The sequence below is a fragment of the Oryza glaberrima genome, chromosome 1 (genome assembly GCF_000147395.1).
Source record: "Oryza glaberrima chromosome 1, OglaRS2, whole genome shotgun sequence".
NCBI classification, from domain to species: domain Eukaryota; kingdom Viridiplantae; phylum Streptophyta; class Magnoliopsida; order Poales; family Poaceae; genus Oryza; species Oryza glaberrima.
Window position 1 is genome coordinate 16,234,810 of NC_068326.1, and position 20,182 is coordinate 16,254,991.

The window sequence follows — 20,182 nt, forward strand, 5'->3', positions numbered from 1 at the left end:
AGCTGATGTTGTATTGACTTCCTGTTTAGACGTACTGTCGAAACAGGGATTCGTAAGTATTAATTTCAGCTACTGATTTCGCTTTGTCTTGTACCATTATTAACTCATTAATTCTCTCAACACCACATTGCAGAGAAAGCTATCAGCGGTGAACTATGAGTCTGCGATTGTGATGCTTGTATTATAATTCATAATCCTATTACTGGATGCTTCATTCTTTCTTGTGGTGAATGATACTGCTACTTGGCCGCACTATTTCGTCAAATGTACATGTTCTGAAGTAGTATGATCAATATCAAGCAATCCAGAACCGAAAATCAACAACTAAAAATTGCTTTGATCATAGATAGCTTCCGCTATTTTTAGAAGAATTGAGGATTTGGAGCAAAGCACGGTTTTCCTCAAGCCCATTTCACCCATTCACTTTACGAATCGAGCAGATCTATATCATTCCAGCTACGCCTTGCCTCACAAACTTTTTTTTTCATTTTTAATTTCGCGTAAGATTTAATTATCCATGGTCACTGAAAGAGATGATTCTGACGAAGGAATCCTCCCCGTCGGCACCACCCCCGCTGCCGCCGACGCTCGCCGTGGACGTGTCCGTCGTAGTGGGCCTGCTCACGGCCGTCCTCCTCGCGCTAGCTCTTCCTCTTCCTCATCTACACCAAGCACTGCAAGCACCGCGGCCTGGGCGTGGCGCGCGGTGTCGCCGTGCTGGGCCTCGGGTTCCAGCCGTCGTCGTCTTCGTGCAAGCGGTGCCACTCCAGCCTGAGCAGCTGTGCCGTGGGAGTGCTCCGGTGTTCCGGTTCGGCGACATGGGCGACGCTGCGCGGCGTGGTGAGGGACCAGACGACCAAATGCGCCGTGTGCCGCGGCGCGTTCGACACCGCCGAGCTGCTCCGCGTCCTGTCCCGGTGCCAGCATGCGTTCCACCCAGGCTGCATCGACGTGTGGCTGATGACGCACTCCGCGTGCCCGGTGTGCCGCCGCAGCGCCGCTGATGGTGCACTCCGTGTGCCCGGTGATAGGGAATCAACGTTTCCTAGCCATGTATCAGCGTCAAAGGGGGAGGAGCGCTGCGACATGCGCGGATGGAAGCGTGCATCGCGGACACGAGCGGTTGCGCGAGCGTGGATGGAGGTGCAGCCGCGTGGGGGTGGGTGGATGCGCGATGCGAGCGCGGATGGATGGGGAGTGGGCTGGTGCGTTGATCTTGTGAGAGGATCCTGGGAGAGCTCTCAGCCATTAGATTGTTCAGGACGCACCACCACCACTATGAATTTTTTAGTAGTAAAGATATATATAAATATATATAAATATATATATATAGATATATATATATATATAAGCACAAAAGAGAAGCATTTTTCTTTTATTTTCATATACCATTTCCACCATATATCACACACACTTTGCACGATCTTGATCTTGAGTATGTTTAGTTATCTATTTTAGTCTAAGTTTTTGACTTAGTAATAAATGTGAATGCAAGTATGCCATGTTCGATCCCTATCGAGCTCCACATATCAAACTTTAGAGTAGGAATCAAAAAGGCAAAAATAGTGAGGAATTCAAATTGATACACTTAGAGAGACTGAGTGAATCATTTGAGGAATTTGGCTTTCTTTTTGCAAAATCATTTGAAAACTTCCGGAATAAGACTCGAATAAAGATTGGGTGATTGGCACTCTAATTGTTGTTCTGTCTTGCAACCGCTCAAGGCAAGGAGAAGCAGTGTCTCGTGGGAATAATGGGTAAGGATAAGCCACCGTGCCAAAGATTATTTAATCTGAGAGAGAGTACATATACCTTGCACCTGTACCTTTGAGATATACAGCATAGTAGCAACTCCTGATCAACAACCAAGTTTTTGTTTCCTTTCGTCCTTTACTTGGGACGAGCAAAGGTTCAAGCTTGAGGGGTTTTGTCGATGGTCGTTATCGATCAGTTTCGACTGTCAATATTACCAAAATAGAGGAGAACTACTGATTCTTGCAATGCATATATATGTTAGAATAATAATATTCCACTAGTATTAGGTTTACTAACCTTTTGCAGAGAATAATCATAAAGTGAAGGAGAATCGACATCAACTCAGACGATAAATCAATCAAACGATGTCGAGGAACAGACTTATGTATGAATGGGCCAAGAACTCAGAAATGACACAACCAATTGGGCCAAAATTCAAAAGACTGCGGAGAAGAGAAGTCCGGGAGGCCACCAGCCAAATTGTGGGCTGGTTGGGCCGGCCCCTGGTTCGGCTGAACCTCCCTCTCCACCTTTGGATGTGGGGTTTGGTAGGGACGCTCCAGATCTTCTCCTGATGGCGGTTGCGGGGTACTTCAGACATTTCGCAATAGTTACAACCGTCATACCTGCCTATAAAAGGAGCTCACTCACTTCACTTCACACACACACCTCAAGCAAGAGCTCTCTCATATTCTTTCAAGTTAGTTTAGTGTTCTTAAGCTAGTGGAATAGGAATAGAGTAGAAATCAGGAGTCCGGAAGCCTTCGGAAGAGTTCGGGTATGGCTCTAGTAGCTTTCCATTCCTCTTTTGTATGCTTTGTACTATTATTAGAATATTCTTCTTTATACATTTATGGTATTGAAATACTTTCCGAGTATATGAATGCCTACTTTATATTATGGTCATGTTATACTGAAAATACTGAATTTTTTACATTTTGGTCCTTTTTGAAAACTTATTTTACAAATAGACCCCTGGGAAAACTTAAACCAAAAATGGTCCTTTTTGGGGCGCCAGAGCGGCTGGCGCCGTACCCCAACATGGCGGCGCCAGCCACACTGGCGCCGAGCCCGTGCCACCGTGGCACTAGGGCTGTCCGGAGGTGCTGACTGGGCAGAACGGGGGCGCCAGCCAAACTGGCGCGGCACCTCATACCACGGCGCCAGCATGGCTGGCGCGCCCCTCCTCTGCGGCCCCCCAACTTTCTCCCCCCCCAAATTTTTTTTGCCAAGTCTGTTCTGCCTCCGGGCAAAGGCTGGCGCCCAGCCCCAGACCGCGGCGCCAGGGTGGCTGGCGCCGCCCTCGTCCTCGCCCGACACCCTTCTGCCTCCGGGCAAAGGCTGGCGCCCAGCCCCAGACCGCGGCGCCAGGGTGGCTGGCGCCGCCCTCCTCCTCGCCCGACACCCTTCTGCCTCCGGGCCCGGGCTGGCGCCGCCCTCTTGGACTACGGCGCCAGGGTGTCTGGCGCCGCCCTCGTCCCCCACCGAAACCCTTCTGCCTCCGGGCTACGGCTGGCGCCGCCCTCCCCGACCGCGGCGCCAGGATGATTGGCGCCTCTGCCTCCCTGCAAATTGAAGATATATATTGCACAAATGTACCAATTCACAGTTCGCAATTCAAATCACAATTCACAGTATCATACAGACTAAAACAAGTTCCAATTGCACAAATCACAATGCCAAAAGTCCATCACATATTCGACACATCAAACAATGCCAAAAGTCCATCACATATTCGACACATCAAACAATGCCAAAAGTCCATCACATATTCCACACATGAAACAATGTCAAAACTCCATCACATAGTCCTCACATAGTCCATCACATTTTATATCACATAGTGCACCACACATGTCATACTACCAACAAATAGATTAACTTCATACAAATCACTTCTTCTGTTGGCGCCGAATAGCTTGCGAGCCCGGAGTGTACCTACATTTGAAAATCCAGTGTTTAAAACATTTTAAAAACAAAATGAGGGAAATCAAATAACATTTGAGAATGGTAAGCTCATTTTACCTCTTTTTCGCTGCCCGAGTGGATCGCAAGTTGTATTGCGTGGGTTGCGTCCCCTGAGGCGCGTCGGGAAGCTGCGACATGTCTATCTCCTCAGCGTCTGGTGCGACGTAGTCCTCATCCTCCTCGTCGTCGTCGTCGTCGTCGTTGCTAGGTGGAGCCGGCGCCTTCCCCTTTCCCCTCCCTTGCGGAATGCGTGACGATGACGAGCCACCAACTTCTTCACGCTCTTCTATCCTGATGGAGTGTCGAGCGGTACTTGGACGCGCGGATTGAGGTAGTGGTGGTGGTAGTCTCCGCGGTTGGTACACGTCGTCCAATCCAACCGACCTGCAACCTAATCTTGCTGCAAGTTTCCGGCACCTTTGACGAACTTCTGCCCAGTCAGCTCCTCCACGCCAGCCCTAGGGCCACGGTGGCACGGGCACGGCGCCAGTATGGCTGGCGCTGCCATGTTGGGGTACGGCGCCAGTAACTCTGGCGCCCCAAAAAGGACCATTTTAGGTTTAAGTTTTTCCAGGGGTCTATTTGTAAAATAAGTTTTCAAAAAGGACCAAAATGTAAAAAATTCAGGTGAAAATACTGCTAGGTTATCTGGGAGATGCTTTGGTGCGGGTATAATGTTTGCATATGCAATTACTCTATGTCATGACGATGATATTAGAGTAGTATCTGGTAGTTTAGACGTGGTGTCTAAATTACGGGATATCATTATTTGGGGTTATATGCTGCGGATGAGAGGTGGGCCGCTGATGGTGACAGCTCAGTACAGGTATTCCTCCGCGCGTGTATATAGTCCTAAGTTAATTCCCTGGGGAGAGTATTCCTCTGTATTTAGCCCCGGTTGTATGGTCATGACGGGCTGTCGTAAGGAACTCGGTAGTCAGGGGTGGCTTCTCGAAGTACCATGAGGGCATCCGATAGAGGGTATTAGCTAGTATATCGGATAACTGGAATGTATGTATACTATGTATATTAGAAGTATAGGAATATATTTTCTCTCTTTTCTTTCCACTTAGCTTAGATATTTTATTATGTGAATGAGTAGCTATTGCTTGTGTGTCACTCTACCGTTGGATTATCTTAACCCCTGCTTAGAATATGATTATCACAAGTAATATATAAATTATTAGTCAAGTTCTCTCTACATGATCTTCCCTCGGGATAAAATAAATACGATACCCTTGGAATACTCTTGGGTGAGATGCTACAATGGTATATCCGTGCGCTTGCGGATGAACTCTGTAACCATAATATACCAGAAGTATTTCTGCGCCTTTGCAGGGAATTATATTTCTAGCAATGTCGTTAAGAAATACCAACTAGCATTTCTGGCGTCGTTGCCGGGGAAGATTCATAATAGAGATTACCTAAACTAATACTTAATATTTACCTCTGTATAATCACTGCTCTTTGCAGGCTAACCTTGGTTGTTTTCACTTTTGTTGTGAAAACAGGGTAGTGCATTATTGGTTTCAACTTGCCGGAAAACTTCAAAGAAAATCCAGAAGCTTTCTTCCGGAGCGTCAGGCCGCGAGTCATTCCTCCGCAGAAAACTCTACCGATAGAGAAACCAGCCGTACCAGCGCCACCGACTTTCAAGACTATGGCTGACAAGACCCTTCGCGAGTTCGCCGCTCCATCTGCTGAAAATGTGGCCATTGGGCCGCAGATCAACATGGGAGACGTGGATTTTGACTTGAAGTCCAGCCTCATCACTATGGCGCAGGCTAGCCCGTTCTGCGGCAAGCCTAACGAGGATGCTAACGCTCATCTGCAGCAGTTTCTGGAGATCTGTAGCACGTACACTATAAAGGGCGTCAGTCCAAACGCCATTCGACCAAGGATGTTTCCATTTTCTCTCCTCGGGAGAGAGAAACAGTGGTTTTACGCCAACCGTACTGCTGTCAACACCTGGGACAAGTGTTCTACGGCATTCCTCTCGAAGTTCTTCTCGATGGGCAAAACCAATGCCCTTCGTGGAAGGATTTGCATTTTCCAGCAGATGAGGGACGAGTCCATTCCTGAAGCATGGGAATGACTTCAGGAGTACGTGGCCACCTGTCCTCATCATGGGATGGACGACTGGCTGATCTTGCAGAACTTTTATAATGGACTCACTCCCATGTCCCGCGATCACCTGGACGCGGCAACTGGAGGAGCTTTCTTCTCCAAGACGGTTCAAGGAGCCGTTGATTTAATAGAGAAGTTGGTCTCCAATATGGGTTGGAGTGAGGAACGACTCCAGACTCGTCAGCAAGGTATGCATACCGTCAAGGAGATGGAATTATTCGCTGCCAAGCTAGACCTCCTCATGAAGTGCTTGGACGACCATGACAAACGGCCTCAAGGCACTGTCTAGGCCTTGGACTCACATGTTACGTGTGAGGTCTACGGCAAGGCACCGTCTAGGCCTTGCACTCACATGTTACGTGTGAGGTCTACGGCAACACGGGTCATTCTTGGAATGACTGCCCGGAAACCCGTGAGGAGGCGATGTATATGGGCAACAACAATAACGGGTACCGTCCACAAGAAGGTTAAGGGTGGAACCAGCCACGCCCGTACTATCAAGGAGGTAATAATAATGGTAACTTTTCTAACCAACCCTCCATGAAGGATCTCGTTTTTGTGCAAGCTAAAACTACTGATGCATTAAGCAAAAAGCTAACTACCAATGACAAGATCCTATAGAACATAAATGTTAAGTTAGATGGCTTTGCTTCTACTTTCCAAAACTAGCTGAGCTTCAACAAAATGATAGAAACCCAGCTAGCTCAATTGGCTTCATTAGTCCCTGCAAATGAATCGGGGAGGATTTCGGGGCAACCCGACTCCTCCGTTGAAAATGTTAAGGTGATCACGACGAGGGGAGGTAAGTCCACTCGTGATCCGCCATATCCTAACCCTGCAGGAACCAATGGGATAGCCAAGGAAGCGCCATCCAAAGATTCGGCTGACAAAGAGGTTCAGCCAGAAAAGGCCGTGTGTTGGTATTTCTTAACGACATTACTAGAAATATAATTCCCAGCAATGGCGCAGAAATACTTCTAGTATATTATGGTTACAGAGTTAATCCGCAAGCGCACAGATGTACCATTGTAGCATTTCACCCGAGAGTATTCCAGGGGTATCGTATTTATTTTATCCCGTAGAAAGATCATGTAGAGAGAACTTGACTAATAGTTTATATATTACTTGTGATAATTATATTCTAAGCAGGGGTTAAGATAATCCAAGGGTAGAGTGACACACAAGCATGAGCTACCCATTCTCATAATATATTATCTAAGCTAAGTGGAAAGAAAAGAGAAAGATAATCTATTCCTATACTTCTAATATACATAGTATACATACATTCTAGTTAACTGATATACTAGCTAATACCCTCTATCCGATGCCCTCCTGGTACTTCGAGAAGCCACCCCTGACTGCCGAGTTCCTTACGACAGTCCGTCATGACCATACAACTGTCACACCCTGAAGTTCTCCTCCTAAGACTAAAATTGAATTTATAAATCACCCTAAGAAAATGCCGGTGCAAATCAAGAGAAAACCTTAATAAATTAATGCAAATAATAATTGGAATTGGCATGTGGAATTTTTCTTGAGTTCTACATGTCGAAATACGCTAACAAGATTTTTAGTGGAATTTTCAGAGCTCTCGAAATAATTTTAACCAATTAAAATTGAGCACATGCAATTTTAATCCCAGGAAAAATCATTTTTCCGTCTTTTTCCTTTTTCTTTCTTTTCTTTTCTCTTTTTCCTTTGAATGGGCCGCCGGCCCATTCCTCCTTTTTCTCCCCCTCCTCCCGCTGGGCCGGCCGAAGGCCAAGGCCTAGCTAGGCCGCGCGGGCCGGCCACCCGCCTCCTCTCACCCGGGTCGCCAACAGGTGGGGCCCACCTGTCGGACCCGTCTCCCACCTCGCGCCGCGCCGCCGCGCCCGCAACCGCCGCCGCGCCCACGCCTCCGCCTCCTCCGGGCCACGTCGGCCACGCCCACGCATGCGCCGCACCTCCCGCGCCCACTCCCCTCACTCTCCCGCCCGCGCCCGTGCCCGAGATGGCCGGGATTCGATTTTCGAATCCCGCCTCTCTCTCCTCCCCCACTCCCCGCGTTGGCTGGCGGAATCCCGCCCCTACCGGCCACGTCCGGGATTCCCCTCCCCTATTTAAGCTCCGCCGTCACCCCCTCTCTCTTTTTCCCCATTTCGCCGAACTCCCTCGTGCTCCCCATCGCTCCCGCGCCGTGCAACCACCCGCCGCCGCCGCTTCCGTTACTCCGGTTGCCGCTAGCCGCCGCTAGGGTTGCCGCCGCACCGCACCGTCGCCGCCGTCGGGTTCACGAGGCCAAACTCCACCTCATCCGCCCCTTCCCCGTCGGGATTCGTCGCCGGAATTCGCATCCCCTCGCGCTCCAGTGAGTTCTACCTCTACCGCCGCCTTCGGCCATGGATGCCAGCCGCCGTGGTTCATCTCCCTCTCTCTAATCTCTCTCTCCTCCTTCCTTAGGGCACCCCGAAACCTGTCCGCCGGTTGCCGTCGTCCTCCCGTGGCTCGCCGTCGCCGTTCGCCGTCGTCTTCCTCCGCGCCGGCCACCCTCGGTGAGGCGTCCTCTCCCCTTTACTCCCCTCCCTCTTCCTCCTAGTGCCGCGCCGCCGCTTCAAGTCATGCGCCGTCGCCTTCGGCCGCCGCCGCCGCCTCCCGTGCCGCCGGTCGCCGTCACCGTCGGCCGCGTGTCGTCGCCGCTAGCCCTGGCCGGCCGGCCAGCTTTGATGCCGAGCCGAGACCGGCGGCCACCTCTATCGCCACCGCCCGATCGGCTCGGGGCCGATCTGGGCCGTCGGTCCCGTGGACCGGCGGTGGATCACCCGCGTGGTCCCGGTCCACGGTGGACCGACAGCCTTGGGCCGCTGACCCGGGGGCCCCACGTGCCGCCGCCCCTTCCCCTCTCTCCCGAGCCACTGACCAGTGGGACCCGCCCGTCGGCGCCACCCCCCTTTGATGACGTCAGCCCTGGGACTTATTGTGCAATAAATGATTTAAGGACTTTTTGTTATAGTAATAAACACAGTGAATCTTCTAAAATTCATAACTAATTCATCCGAGCTCCGTTTAAGCCCATTCAAGTCTCAGTAAATCAAGAAAAATGTGTAGAATCCATTAAAAATGGTTTTGTTCTCTGTTTCAGTAGTCTTATAGCCTGTTTGCATTGTTTTCTTTGTATGTTGCTTAGATTCCGGTTCTTCCGACGCTCCAGTGTACTTCGAAATAGTCGCCGAGGTTCCTCCAGCAGCAGCGCAAGGCAAGTCATGCTTGTCACTTGAACATGTTGATCCTATATTGCAAATGCTCTATTGTTTTTCTTCAAATACTGCATTGTTTTATAATGTTATTATGGGATGTTTACCTATTGTTACAGCCATGCTATTTTGGTACCTTGCTCCTTTGTTAACTTGGGTTATAACATGAATAGACGTTGGACTAGGAGTTGCTTAGCCATGCTTAGTTCAACTAGTACACAATGGGGAAAATCCTATTAACGTTTAGACTGTTGGTTCTAATGGTATTGTTGGATTAGTGCCACCGCTTTGGTGTTGGTTAATTAAAATAAATCACATGGTGGGCTGTGGGTGCATGGCTTTGCTGGTCGCACCCATGGCAGTTAAGGACCGGTTCGTGGGATGCCCTGGAAGAACATATCGTACTTACCACAAGCCAGCGTGGGCAACAGCTGGGCTTGTAGTGTAGCTTTCCTCTAGCTGACGCATCCAGGCAAGGGTGGGCGTGATGGAGTGGGGCGGGCCCTGCGACGGCCTCTGTCGCTTCCGGATTCACCTAGGCACGAGAGGGGACTGCCCGCTGCCTTGCGAGGAGTGGGGGTGAAACCTGAGGTGTGGTGTGCTTGGTTAGAGGGGGTTATGCGAAGGGTCCTGTCACGGCCTCTTTCCGGTATGTCGTGGTGGCATGTCGGCGCACGGTAACGTGTCGTGGGGCTGTGTCTTGTGGGTACAGTTGTACACCTCTGATCAGAGTAAAACTATTCGAATAGCCGTGCCCGCGGTTATGGGCGGTCAACCAGATTCACCGTGATTAGTCTCACCCTAGTTTAGTCTTTTGAAATTGGATAGTATAGGTGGATGGTTGGGCCTGTCGCAACGTGGTATAGCGTTGGACAGTGGATGATTAATATTGATTAATTATTACGACTGTTTTCTTCTTTAAACTTCTGTTTATAAATGCTCGCTTTGTGCAAATGAACCACTCTAGCTCTCCTCTGATAATTCCCTGCATCATACCCCTATTCCGGTATGACTTGCTGAGTACAGTGGGTAGTACTCAGTCTTGCTCTATTTTTCCCAACCCCAGAGTACGAGTATGTGTCAGATGGAGGTTTCTCCGAGGAGTAGGCTTCGTCCATGCCGTCGAGGATGCCTGTGGAGTGGTGTTCCCGCTGCAGTTCTAGTCAAGACTTAGCTCCTGTTGTCTTTCATTTTTCCGCTGCATTTATGTAAGACTTTTATGATGTTTGTAAGACGTGGATCTGAATGTCAACATTGTCGTTTGTGTACCCCGACCGGTCCTGGACGGGGATTTTAATGCACATTCTGCTTGGAATTCTATTCGGGAATTTCTGGGCGTGACAACAACCGGGCTAAATACGGAGGAATACCCTCCCTAGGGAATTAACTTAGGATTATATGCAGGCGCGGAGGAATACCCGTACTGAGCTGTCACCATCAGCGGCCCACCTCTCATCCGCAGCATATAACCCCAAATAATGATATCCCGTAATCTAGACACCACACCTAAACTACCAGATACTACTCTAATATCATCGTCATGACATAGAGTAATTGCATAAGCAAACATTATACCCACACCAAAGCATCTCCTAGATAAGCTAGCAACATATTCAGTATAACATGAACATAATGTAAAGTAGGTACTCATATACTCGGAAAGTATTTCAATACCATAAATGTATATAGAAGAGTATTCTAATAAAAGTACAAAGCTTACAAAAGAGAAGAGAAAAACTACTAGAGCCATACCCGAACTCTTCCGAAGGATTCCGGACTCCTGATTTCTACTCTATTCCTATTCCACCAGCTAGATACTACTAAACTAAACTTGAGAGAAATGAGAGAGCTCTTGCTTGAGGTGTGTGTGTGAAGTGAGAAGAGGAGCTCCTTTTATAGCTGAACTATGACGGTTGTGACGGTTGGATTGGTCGGTAATACCCTCCAATCGTCATTAGGGCTTCATCTCAACCGTCCAGCCAAAACCTAGATCCAACGGAGGCAAGGGAGGTTCGGCCGAACCAGGGGCTGGCCCAACCAGCCCACCTTTCGGCTGGCAGCCTCCTCTATTGCTCCTTTATGTAGACTTGTGAATTTTGGCCCGATTTGTCGTGTCAATTCTGTGTTCTTAGCCCATTCATACATAAGTCTGATTCTCGACATCGTCCGATTGATTTATCGTCCGTGTTGATGTCGATTCTCCTCCACTTTATGGTCATTCTCTGCAAAAGGTTAGTAAACCTAATACTAGTGGAATATTATTATTCTAACAGATATATGCATTGCAAGCATCACTAGTTCTCCTCTATTTTGGTAATATTGATGGTTGAAACTGATCGATAACAACCGTGAACATACACCAGGTGTTGTATTGTTTCCCTCTCGACGACGATAACCGTACTCATAGAATAAGGAGTGGCAGTTATATATATGAAAAGCTCTTCATCATGTTGTGGAGCAATGAGTATAGGGATTTGACAAGTAGCATTTGAGCGCGACGAACACGTTCTCGACCTCCTGAGTCCACTCGAATTTGTCTTGCTTTTTGAGTAAATCAAAGAAAGGTTGTCCTTATTCTCCCATCCTAGCTACGAAGTGGCTTAGTGCTGCCATGCATCCGGTTAGTCTCTGGATTTCCTTGAGTCTTGTGGATGACTTCATATTCTCGATGGCCTTGATCTTCTCGGGGTTCGCTTCAATGCCTTGTCCGGAGACGAGAAAACCAAGTAGCTTCCCCGATGGTACTCCAAACGCGCACTTCTTGGGATTCAGCTTGAGCCGATGTCATCGAAGATTGTTGAATGTTTCCCTGAGGTCATCAATCAGTGTGTCGCCCGTCTTTGTCTTGACGACAACGTCGTCGATGTATGTCTCGACGTTCCATCCGATTTGGTCACCGAGAGCTCCTTGGATCTCGCGCTGATACGTGTTGCCTACGCTAATCAACCCGAAAGGCATTCTAGTGTAGAAGAAAACACTGAAGGGCGTGATGAATGTTGTCTTCTCCTCGTCCTCTTTGGCCATGCTGTTTTGATGGTAGCCGGAGTAAGCATCGAGAAAGCTTAACAACTCGCAACCAGCCATTGAATCCACCAATTGGTCTATTCGAGCAAGAGGGAAGTGATCCTTGGGGCACACCTTGTTGAGATCGGTGAAATCTACGCACATTCTCCCCTTCCTGTTGGCCTTGTGAACCTTGACTGGGTTAGCCAGCTATTGACGGCTGTTAAGTGCCAAATTAACGCCGTTAATACCAGCGTAAGACCATAAATATAAAACATCCAACATAGTGGTAGGGTTTATTTCTAACAATTTTCACGAGTGTTGGAGTATATTCGTATGTAGGTGACAAACTACCTAAGCTGAGAAGAAATATACATGAAGGAGGAGGAGAATCAAACTCGTACCCTAACTTATAAAGTTTTGGACCCAAAAACCAAATTAAACACTTCCAAATGAGCCAAACATCCATACCAATAGAATAAAGGGCCCAAAATGAGTGTCTAGACCGAAAACCAGGGCCAACGGAGCCGGTCAGTGTTTGGCAGAACCCTAAGTTCGACCGAACCCTGAAAGAGGCCGTTGGCCTAGGCCCAAGTTGAGTTCGATAGCAACTTCTTTCCTGATGACGGTTGTGGCTGTTTCCAGCGCTCCAACCATCATTCAAATGGACACATGGCAAGGAGAGGATGAATACGCCCTTAGGAGTCCATGGAGGATCTCCACACTCCCAAGGCACCTCGACCTATAAATACCCCCTCACCTCCTTCATTTCAACACACACCAAGATGTAGAGCTGAATTACAAGAGGCTCTAAGTATACTTTAGGTTCTTTATATGTTCTATAGTATACTTATAATTAGGGAGAGAGTAAACTAGAAGAAGTCGGAGGAATTCCGGAGTTGTCGGTAATCCTCTCCTTATTCTTGTACTTTGTTAATTACTCTGCTTCAATAGAAATATCATTCTAAGTAATTAAGATTTGCTTAGTGAGAATTATTCTTGGTTAGTTCATAATTAGCATGCTGGATCATTGTTCACTATCGTCCATTAATTTATAGTGATTGCTTTAGTGTTTGGCCGGCACTAGAGTAGTTATTAATTGTGTAGACGCGGTGTCTAGGTAGTTAATTTTCCGATGATTGTTTTGTAACCCAAAGTAGGTTTCAGGTGGGTGTAGAGGCGGTGACAGCCCTCAATCACACTGAAGTCCTCTCTGTCCGGGTATGCAGTAGAGCCATATCTAGGAGCAGCAGGCTGCCAGTGCTCGAAGTATCGCGTTAGGATTAAACTGAGCTTTCTGTAGACACATTTTCTCACTAGGAAATCTTCTCTGCCCTTTGCCTATCTTTGCTTTGTGTCCTTCGATGAACCTGGAGAAGAACTGAGCAAACACGTTCACTGTGGAAATCGATACCTTGGAATACTCCCGGGTGAAGTGCTACATCGGTATCTTCCGTGCCACTTGTGGATTCTATCTATGACGTTAAGTAATACCAACACCAGCCACTCTAGATGGAGAACCTCTCTGATGAAGCCAGCTTTGAGGAGCTTGTGGAGCTCTTCTCGTATGGCTTGTTTTCGATCAGGTGCAAATCTTCGTAGTTTTTGTTTAACTGGCTTGGCATCAGGTCGCACCATGAGTTTGTACTCAATCACCTCCCTGGGAACTTTCGGCATGTCTGACGACTGCCAAGAAAACACGTCTGCATTGTCGCGGAGGAAGGTATTGAGCTCGAGTTCCTAATTGCTGCCCAACGTCGCCCCGATCTTGACGAATTTGTCGGGGTTAGTGCTGGTCAGTGGGACGATCTTTAATGCATTTGGGAGAAACGTTGCGACCCAACTACAATTGTACGAGACGTTGTTGTGTTGCGCCTTAGAGATCGATACACCTCTCTGTGGGTTGTTGATCTTGCCGGTGTAGATCAATCTTATTCCTACAAGCAAATCGAAGAAACAAGCAAGAACAACATAAAAGCAATCTAAATTGCAAATAGGAATTACATACAAATGATAAGTTGGGTTTCCATAATGAGGAAACTGGTGATATAACCTATCACAGGATTACACGGCAAAGTAGTGAAGCTAAACTTTAATCTAAACAAAATCCGAGAAACCCTGAAGGAGTACATAGCTATTTAAGGAGGTGGGAGGACGACCAAACGGTCCCTAGGGTCGTGCTCCACCTGGTTGGGACGCACCACACATGGGCCCTACTTGGGCCGGGGTCCCAAACGAAGTTACCCCATAGACCCACTATAGGTGATGCAACACCTTGTTTCATCAATTGCAGATGACTTAGATGGAATTTAGTGATGAGGCTGGATCCGTTTGAAAGAGTACTCCGAGATCTTTTCATCAAGTACTCACGGGCTGAAAACGGAGCTCGTATGCAAATCTGGCGGCCATTTGAAGTTAGCAATGTAGCATGTGGCCGAATCGAATTCTAGCACTTGGAGGACTTAAGGGCTGTTTGGATGGTTGCCTCAACCAGCTAATCCTCATATTAGGCATGCCACACTTGCTTAGCCTACCGTTTGTTTGGTGTCCAGATTTTTGGCTGCCATAAAAAAATTGCCACAACGCAGTTGATTTGCCATTGGTTTTCTGGCCAAAGACACGGCGAGCAAATCATTCGCCACACTAGCGGCAAACGCCTAACCTTAGGCATGGCAACCTTAGTCACTAACCAAACAACCCCTTAATCTTGATGTCTTCTTGTTGATCCATGATGTGAGCATTGGTTATATCCATAGTAGTTATGGTCACATCACAACATAGGTAGGAGGACACTTGCTCCTGTGTAGCTGCCACCGTCGCGTCACCCATCACCGGCCATCGGACCTCCTCCTCTCCCGCATGGCCCCGCCTTCCTCCTGTGCACCGACCAGAAAAGTGAGAGAGAAGAGGAAGGGAGAGAATAGGGGAAAGAGATAGGCTAATAATGTCGTCATCCTAACATGTGGGGCCTATATGGGTCCCACACTGATTCAGCTGCTACGTCGGACAAACCAGGGTCAAAACCGACTAAGGACCCAGAGTGACCCGGTTTTATAGGTTGAGTGATGATGTATATCTGATTTTGCAGTTGAGAGATGATTTTGTGATCCGATGATAAGATGAGGGACCTTCGATATACTTTTTCCGGGAAACAAACCAGCACAACCACGGGACAAACCAAAGTAGGTAAAAGCCCACTATTACTTCAAAGACGCCATTAGCAAGCCCAACTAGCCCGGTCCTTGCTCCCTGCAAACTCCATCATCTCTTAAGCTCCGCCTGACGAAAGAGGGAAAAAGAAGAAAACGACCTAGCGATTCAACTAGACCATTCATCATTTTCTGTTACTCATACTCCCTCCGTTTCAAAATATTTAACACCGTTGACTTTTTAATACGTGTTTAACCATTCGTCTTATTTAAAAAATTTAAGTAATTATTTATTCTTTTCATATCATTTGATTTATTGTTAAATATACTTTCATGTACACATATAGTTTTACATATTTCACAATTTTTTTAAAATAAGACGAATGGTTAAACATGTGCTAAAAAGTCAACGGTGTCAAATATTTTTAAACGGAGGGAGTACTATTTTTTTTCCTTTTCCTTAATTGAAAATACATGCACTGGGCCATCATTCATCATCGCTGGCTTGATGCTAACATGACTGACGAGACGTGCAAGCGCGCGCGCGGGAAGAGGTCTATCTAGCCAGCGTCGCCCTTGTTCAGACAAAGATGTTCTCTGCATTTGACTCGTCCTCTCCTGGCTGGTCGTTAGGATAGGGAGATAGGATCAGGATCCTTACGTGACCTTGTCACCGAGGATCTAACAAAAACTTTAGTTCCATATGTCAATAATAAAACACGATGTTTGAAGATAGAGGATCTCCATTCGGATGGGGGAGCCACTAAACATCAAAAATCACGGAGCAACAATTCTCCAGTACTCTATATAGGTAACCGGTGCGGGATTTACTAGTTGATGCCGATTGATAACGAGTTTAGGAGATACGATGCATATACTTGGATAGCAAAACTAATCGAATAACAAAGACCTGGGTAACGTGGCTTACTAATTACCACATCACTGACTCTTTGCAGTCTTACAGACTTTGGCCTATGCCATGTAATTTTCTAGGTAATTCTAGCAGTATTTATTATGTACTCCCTCCGCTCCTAAAGTACCTATATCAGATATATTGCTAGGAGTTAGTTTATCATTAAAAGTAAATTAGGCTACGTATTCTTTTCACTTTGAAGTTTGAATTAGATATTATTGTAAAATATTACACTTTGGAACCGGTGACATACACATATAACTAAACTTATAATTATACTGTAAGTCACGTGTAGCTAACATGTGATTCTAGTTTAAACGTGATGTAACCACACTATAGCCCTAACATTATGATTTATCACTACTCTGCGCATTGATCAAAGAAAAGAATACTCGAAGAAAGACAGGGCAGCAGCTATGTCACACCCTTAGCAGGTCTCAGCCACACGATTTGATCAGAGATCGATCGAACATGCAGCATTGGAAACGGTCTCGCGGGCGTGCGACAGCACCAAATCTCAGCACCGTTTGAACGGTGACCGATCTGACTGTAATTAGCCAAAAATTATGATGACATAAATCTAGCAATTCCATACTACTTCCATTATCCCAGGGCTCTATTGTAATTTGGGTCTACACCTCATCTATCACAAGAAAGCAAACAAGTATAGCAATAAGATAAATGACAAAGAAAATAATGTTTAGAATAATCATATGATCGGCGCACCTGGTTCCATCCTCAAAATACATAAGAGAAAATCCAAGAAATGCGACGAATGTAAGTTCCATAAAATGCCATTACCGTTAGGGTTTTGTTAGCAACCCTCCGTTAAGTTCTATAGGATAAACAGTGTTTTTAACGTGCGTGGAATAGATGGAACCCTAACGGTGATGGTATTTCTGGGACAAAATCGCTTGTACGAATGGTATTTTATGGAACTTGCATTCGTCGATGCATTTTTTGGATTTCAGTGTTTGTCAATGATATTTTTTGGATTTTCTCAATACTAGTTGGGTGCCCATGCGTTGCAACGGCAAAAAATGTATGCATTAAAGCATCTCGCCTGTTATGACTGGCAAATGAAGAGGATAGAATGTGGCTAATGTTCCTCTCTAAACAAAGGAATATGGTTAATGTATCAGACTATCAAGTATACTTGAAAAGAATTTTCTCTAACCATTAGGCATTGGCATAGAAGAATACGGTTTCATTTTCTAAGATCACAAGTTTTGAATATTACCTTCTTAGGTGATACATAGTTAGTTGATGTTTTCCTCAAAACAAAATTGGTTGGTGCTTCGGGAAGCAATCACGGACATCACACACATGAGTAAATTTATCAAGGGTCATGCACTTGATAAATCAAAATTGGAGTGTGACCTTTTTAGGGTCTACTGATAATAATCTTCTGGTACATGCTAAATTTTAAGTTATATGCCTTGAACAGACTAACTATATATATATATATATATATATATATATATATATATATATATATATATATATATATATATATATATATATATATATATAAAACTGAAAATCATCTTAAAGGATTACAACTGAATTTACATGGAATCCAATCCATTAAAGACATAAATGAATCTGAGTAATTCTCTGGACAGTACACTATGTGTTCACGGTAATCTTTAAAAGCTTATAGAATCCTCAGTACATCCAGTTGCAATTTTGCATAGATAAATACAGTTCTCTAAGAAATAGGAATGAATAATAAGAAATGTCAGTGGTAGCATATGAGGCAACTGTGGAGGCACAAATGGACGCGCCAAGAAAATGTAAAAATGTGCTATCAATTGCAACTTAGTGAACAAATCTTGGAGAAGAACAATAGTTTATTAATAGTTTATTAGTTCAGACAAAAATGAGAGTTTTAACTTCTATACTGAGAAATGGAATTTTATACAAAAACCATATACCTTTGAAGCATGAAAAAAAGGGTCACTCCTATGATCACCAGGAAAAAGGCAACATCAAATGAGATTGTAATTTTATAGTGATCAATAGGATTTTAGTACTTACCTGATTATTTGACAGAGTCTCTGTTCACTTGGTAAAAGAGTTCACAATTCAAATTAATCTGCTTTAGTCACTACTCATATTGGAACACTATTCCATGTATATACCTTGAGACAAATTCCAGGCCTGATGATCGATTATGAATTGACCAGCACATTTGGACTGCAGTGAAAACAGAAGAAAAATGATATCTTAGTCAATAAAAAAGCCAACGTGTGAGAATAGCCGGTAAATTAGAACTAAACTGCACATAGATATTATACTGCTCTTCCTTCCTAATATCTGACCATGTACTAATTTGGCTACTCCCAAGAATCAGATGGGAATGATTAGAACAAACCACTGTGTACAACTATGATATGAAGTATATGAACCATTCATATCTAAAACTCTTCATTGCATAAAGACTACCTGACCAAACTGATCCATGGAAGCAAATCTGAAAAATGCATCAAGCTTAACCAATGTAAACAAAGAAAAAAAAATCGAATGGGATGCTCATCACCCAGGATAACACCAGATAAAATATGACATGCTCACAGCCATCAAGAAAGAATGTTGATGGCAGCGGCATGCATGCCAGGAGATACTTAACGATCTTCTCCAACAAGAAACAGCACAACCCATGTCATAATTAACATGCAGCATGGATCTGGCTAGGCCATTGAATGAAGAGTACCCTGAGCTAAATCTTAGCAAGAGGGAAATATATTAGGTATGAATAAAGGTTTTATCCTAATGAAATTATGTTGCTAGGCTATCGAGAAAAATAAATTGTATTTACCATTAGCTTCCGGGTGTTGATAATCCATCAATATATGCATATTTCCATCCAAATAGTTCCTTTTTGAATATCTTCTGTTGTTTTTTCATATCTTCCACTAAATTGATGCAAGAGGAAATACTAATAGTGAATCTCATAGGTAAATTAAAAACATCTTATTACATTGCACTAACTTTACTTGACAACTCATATTATGTTTTTAATATGCAGAGCTAGCTGACGATTATGCCGACAACACTGCCGGTGACTCGCAGCAGCGGGCGCGCGCCTCTCCACACTCCAGCGAGCGTGCTGGTGGGCACGCCTGCAACCACCACTATCATCTCGTCCTACCCCTCAACCATACTGAGGTCCACATTCCTATCCACCATTCCGATGGGTCTGATGCAGCGGCAGCAACAGAGGGTGATGATTGAAGAGCTCGGTCCGACGATAACGACGGCTGCGCAGATGATCGGGATTTGAGGGAGGTTATGGTTTATGGAGGGGGCGGTGGCGCGATGGAGAGGGAGGGGGCAGAGCGAGGGACGGCACAATACGGAGGGAGGACAACCGGAGAAGAAGGCGCGGGTTGGGCGGGATGGGAAGGCGGCGCGTCGGTGGGGTGAGGAGGCGGCGCGCCGAGGAGGAAGGATGGGGGGCTGGGGAGTGCGATGCGAAATTACGGATCGGAGAGAGAGGGAGCGCGATGCGGATCAGGGAGATGAGAAGTGGTGCGATGGGTGGATCGTGGGAGAAAATCTCATCCGCTGATGCCTGTGAGAGGATCCTCCGATGAATGTTAATCATTTGATCGTTTAGGACTCACCACCACCACTACGAATTTTTTAAGTAGTAAAGATATAAACATTTCTAATGATAAATCTATTGATTTACTCAGTATGAAAAATTAAAAATAGGTGGCATCTCAAATGGCACATTTTTCAGTGACACTGGGTGTTTAGATCCAGGGGTGTAAAGTTTTGGCGTGTCACATTAGATATTATATAGGGTATCGCACGAGGTATTCAGGCACTAATAAAAAACTAATTACAGTATCCGTCAGTAAACCGCGAGATAAATTTATTAAGCCTCATTAGCACATGTTTACTGTAAAACCACATTGTCAAATCATGGAGCAATTAGGCTTAAAAGATTCGTCTTGCAAAGTAGTCGCAATATGTGCAATTACTTATTTTTAGCCTATGTTTAATACTTAATGCATGTGTTCAAA

General features: G+C 45.7%; 1 protein-coding gene and 1 non-coding gene across 2 annotated transcripts; one reads left to right on the top strand and one right to left on the bottom strand.

The window, feature by feature from the left end:
• The first annotated feature begins 449 nt into the window (after positions 1-449).
• LOC127774306 (RING-H2 finger protein ATL43-like) lies at positions 450-19,385 on the top strand. The gene is given in 3 exon segments (XM_052300563.1): positions 450-641; positions 643-1,159; positions 19,180-19,385. Coding segments are annotated over 3 exon segments (831 nt in total). The 5' UTR covers positions 450-533.
• LOC127760880 (small nucleolar RNA R71) lies at positions 5,750-5,856 on the bottom strand. The gene has a single exon (XR_008015157.1). It is a non-coding gene; the product is annotated as a small nucleolar RNA R71 (small nucleolar RNA).
• Positions 19,386-20,182: the final 797 nt, after the last annotated feature.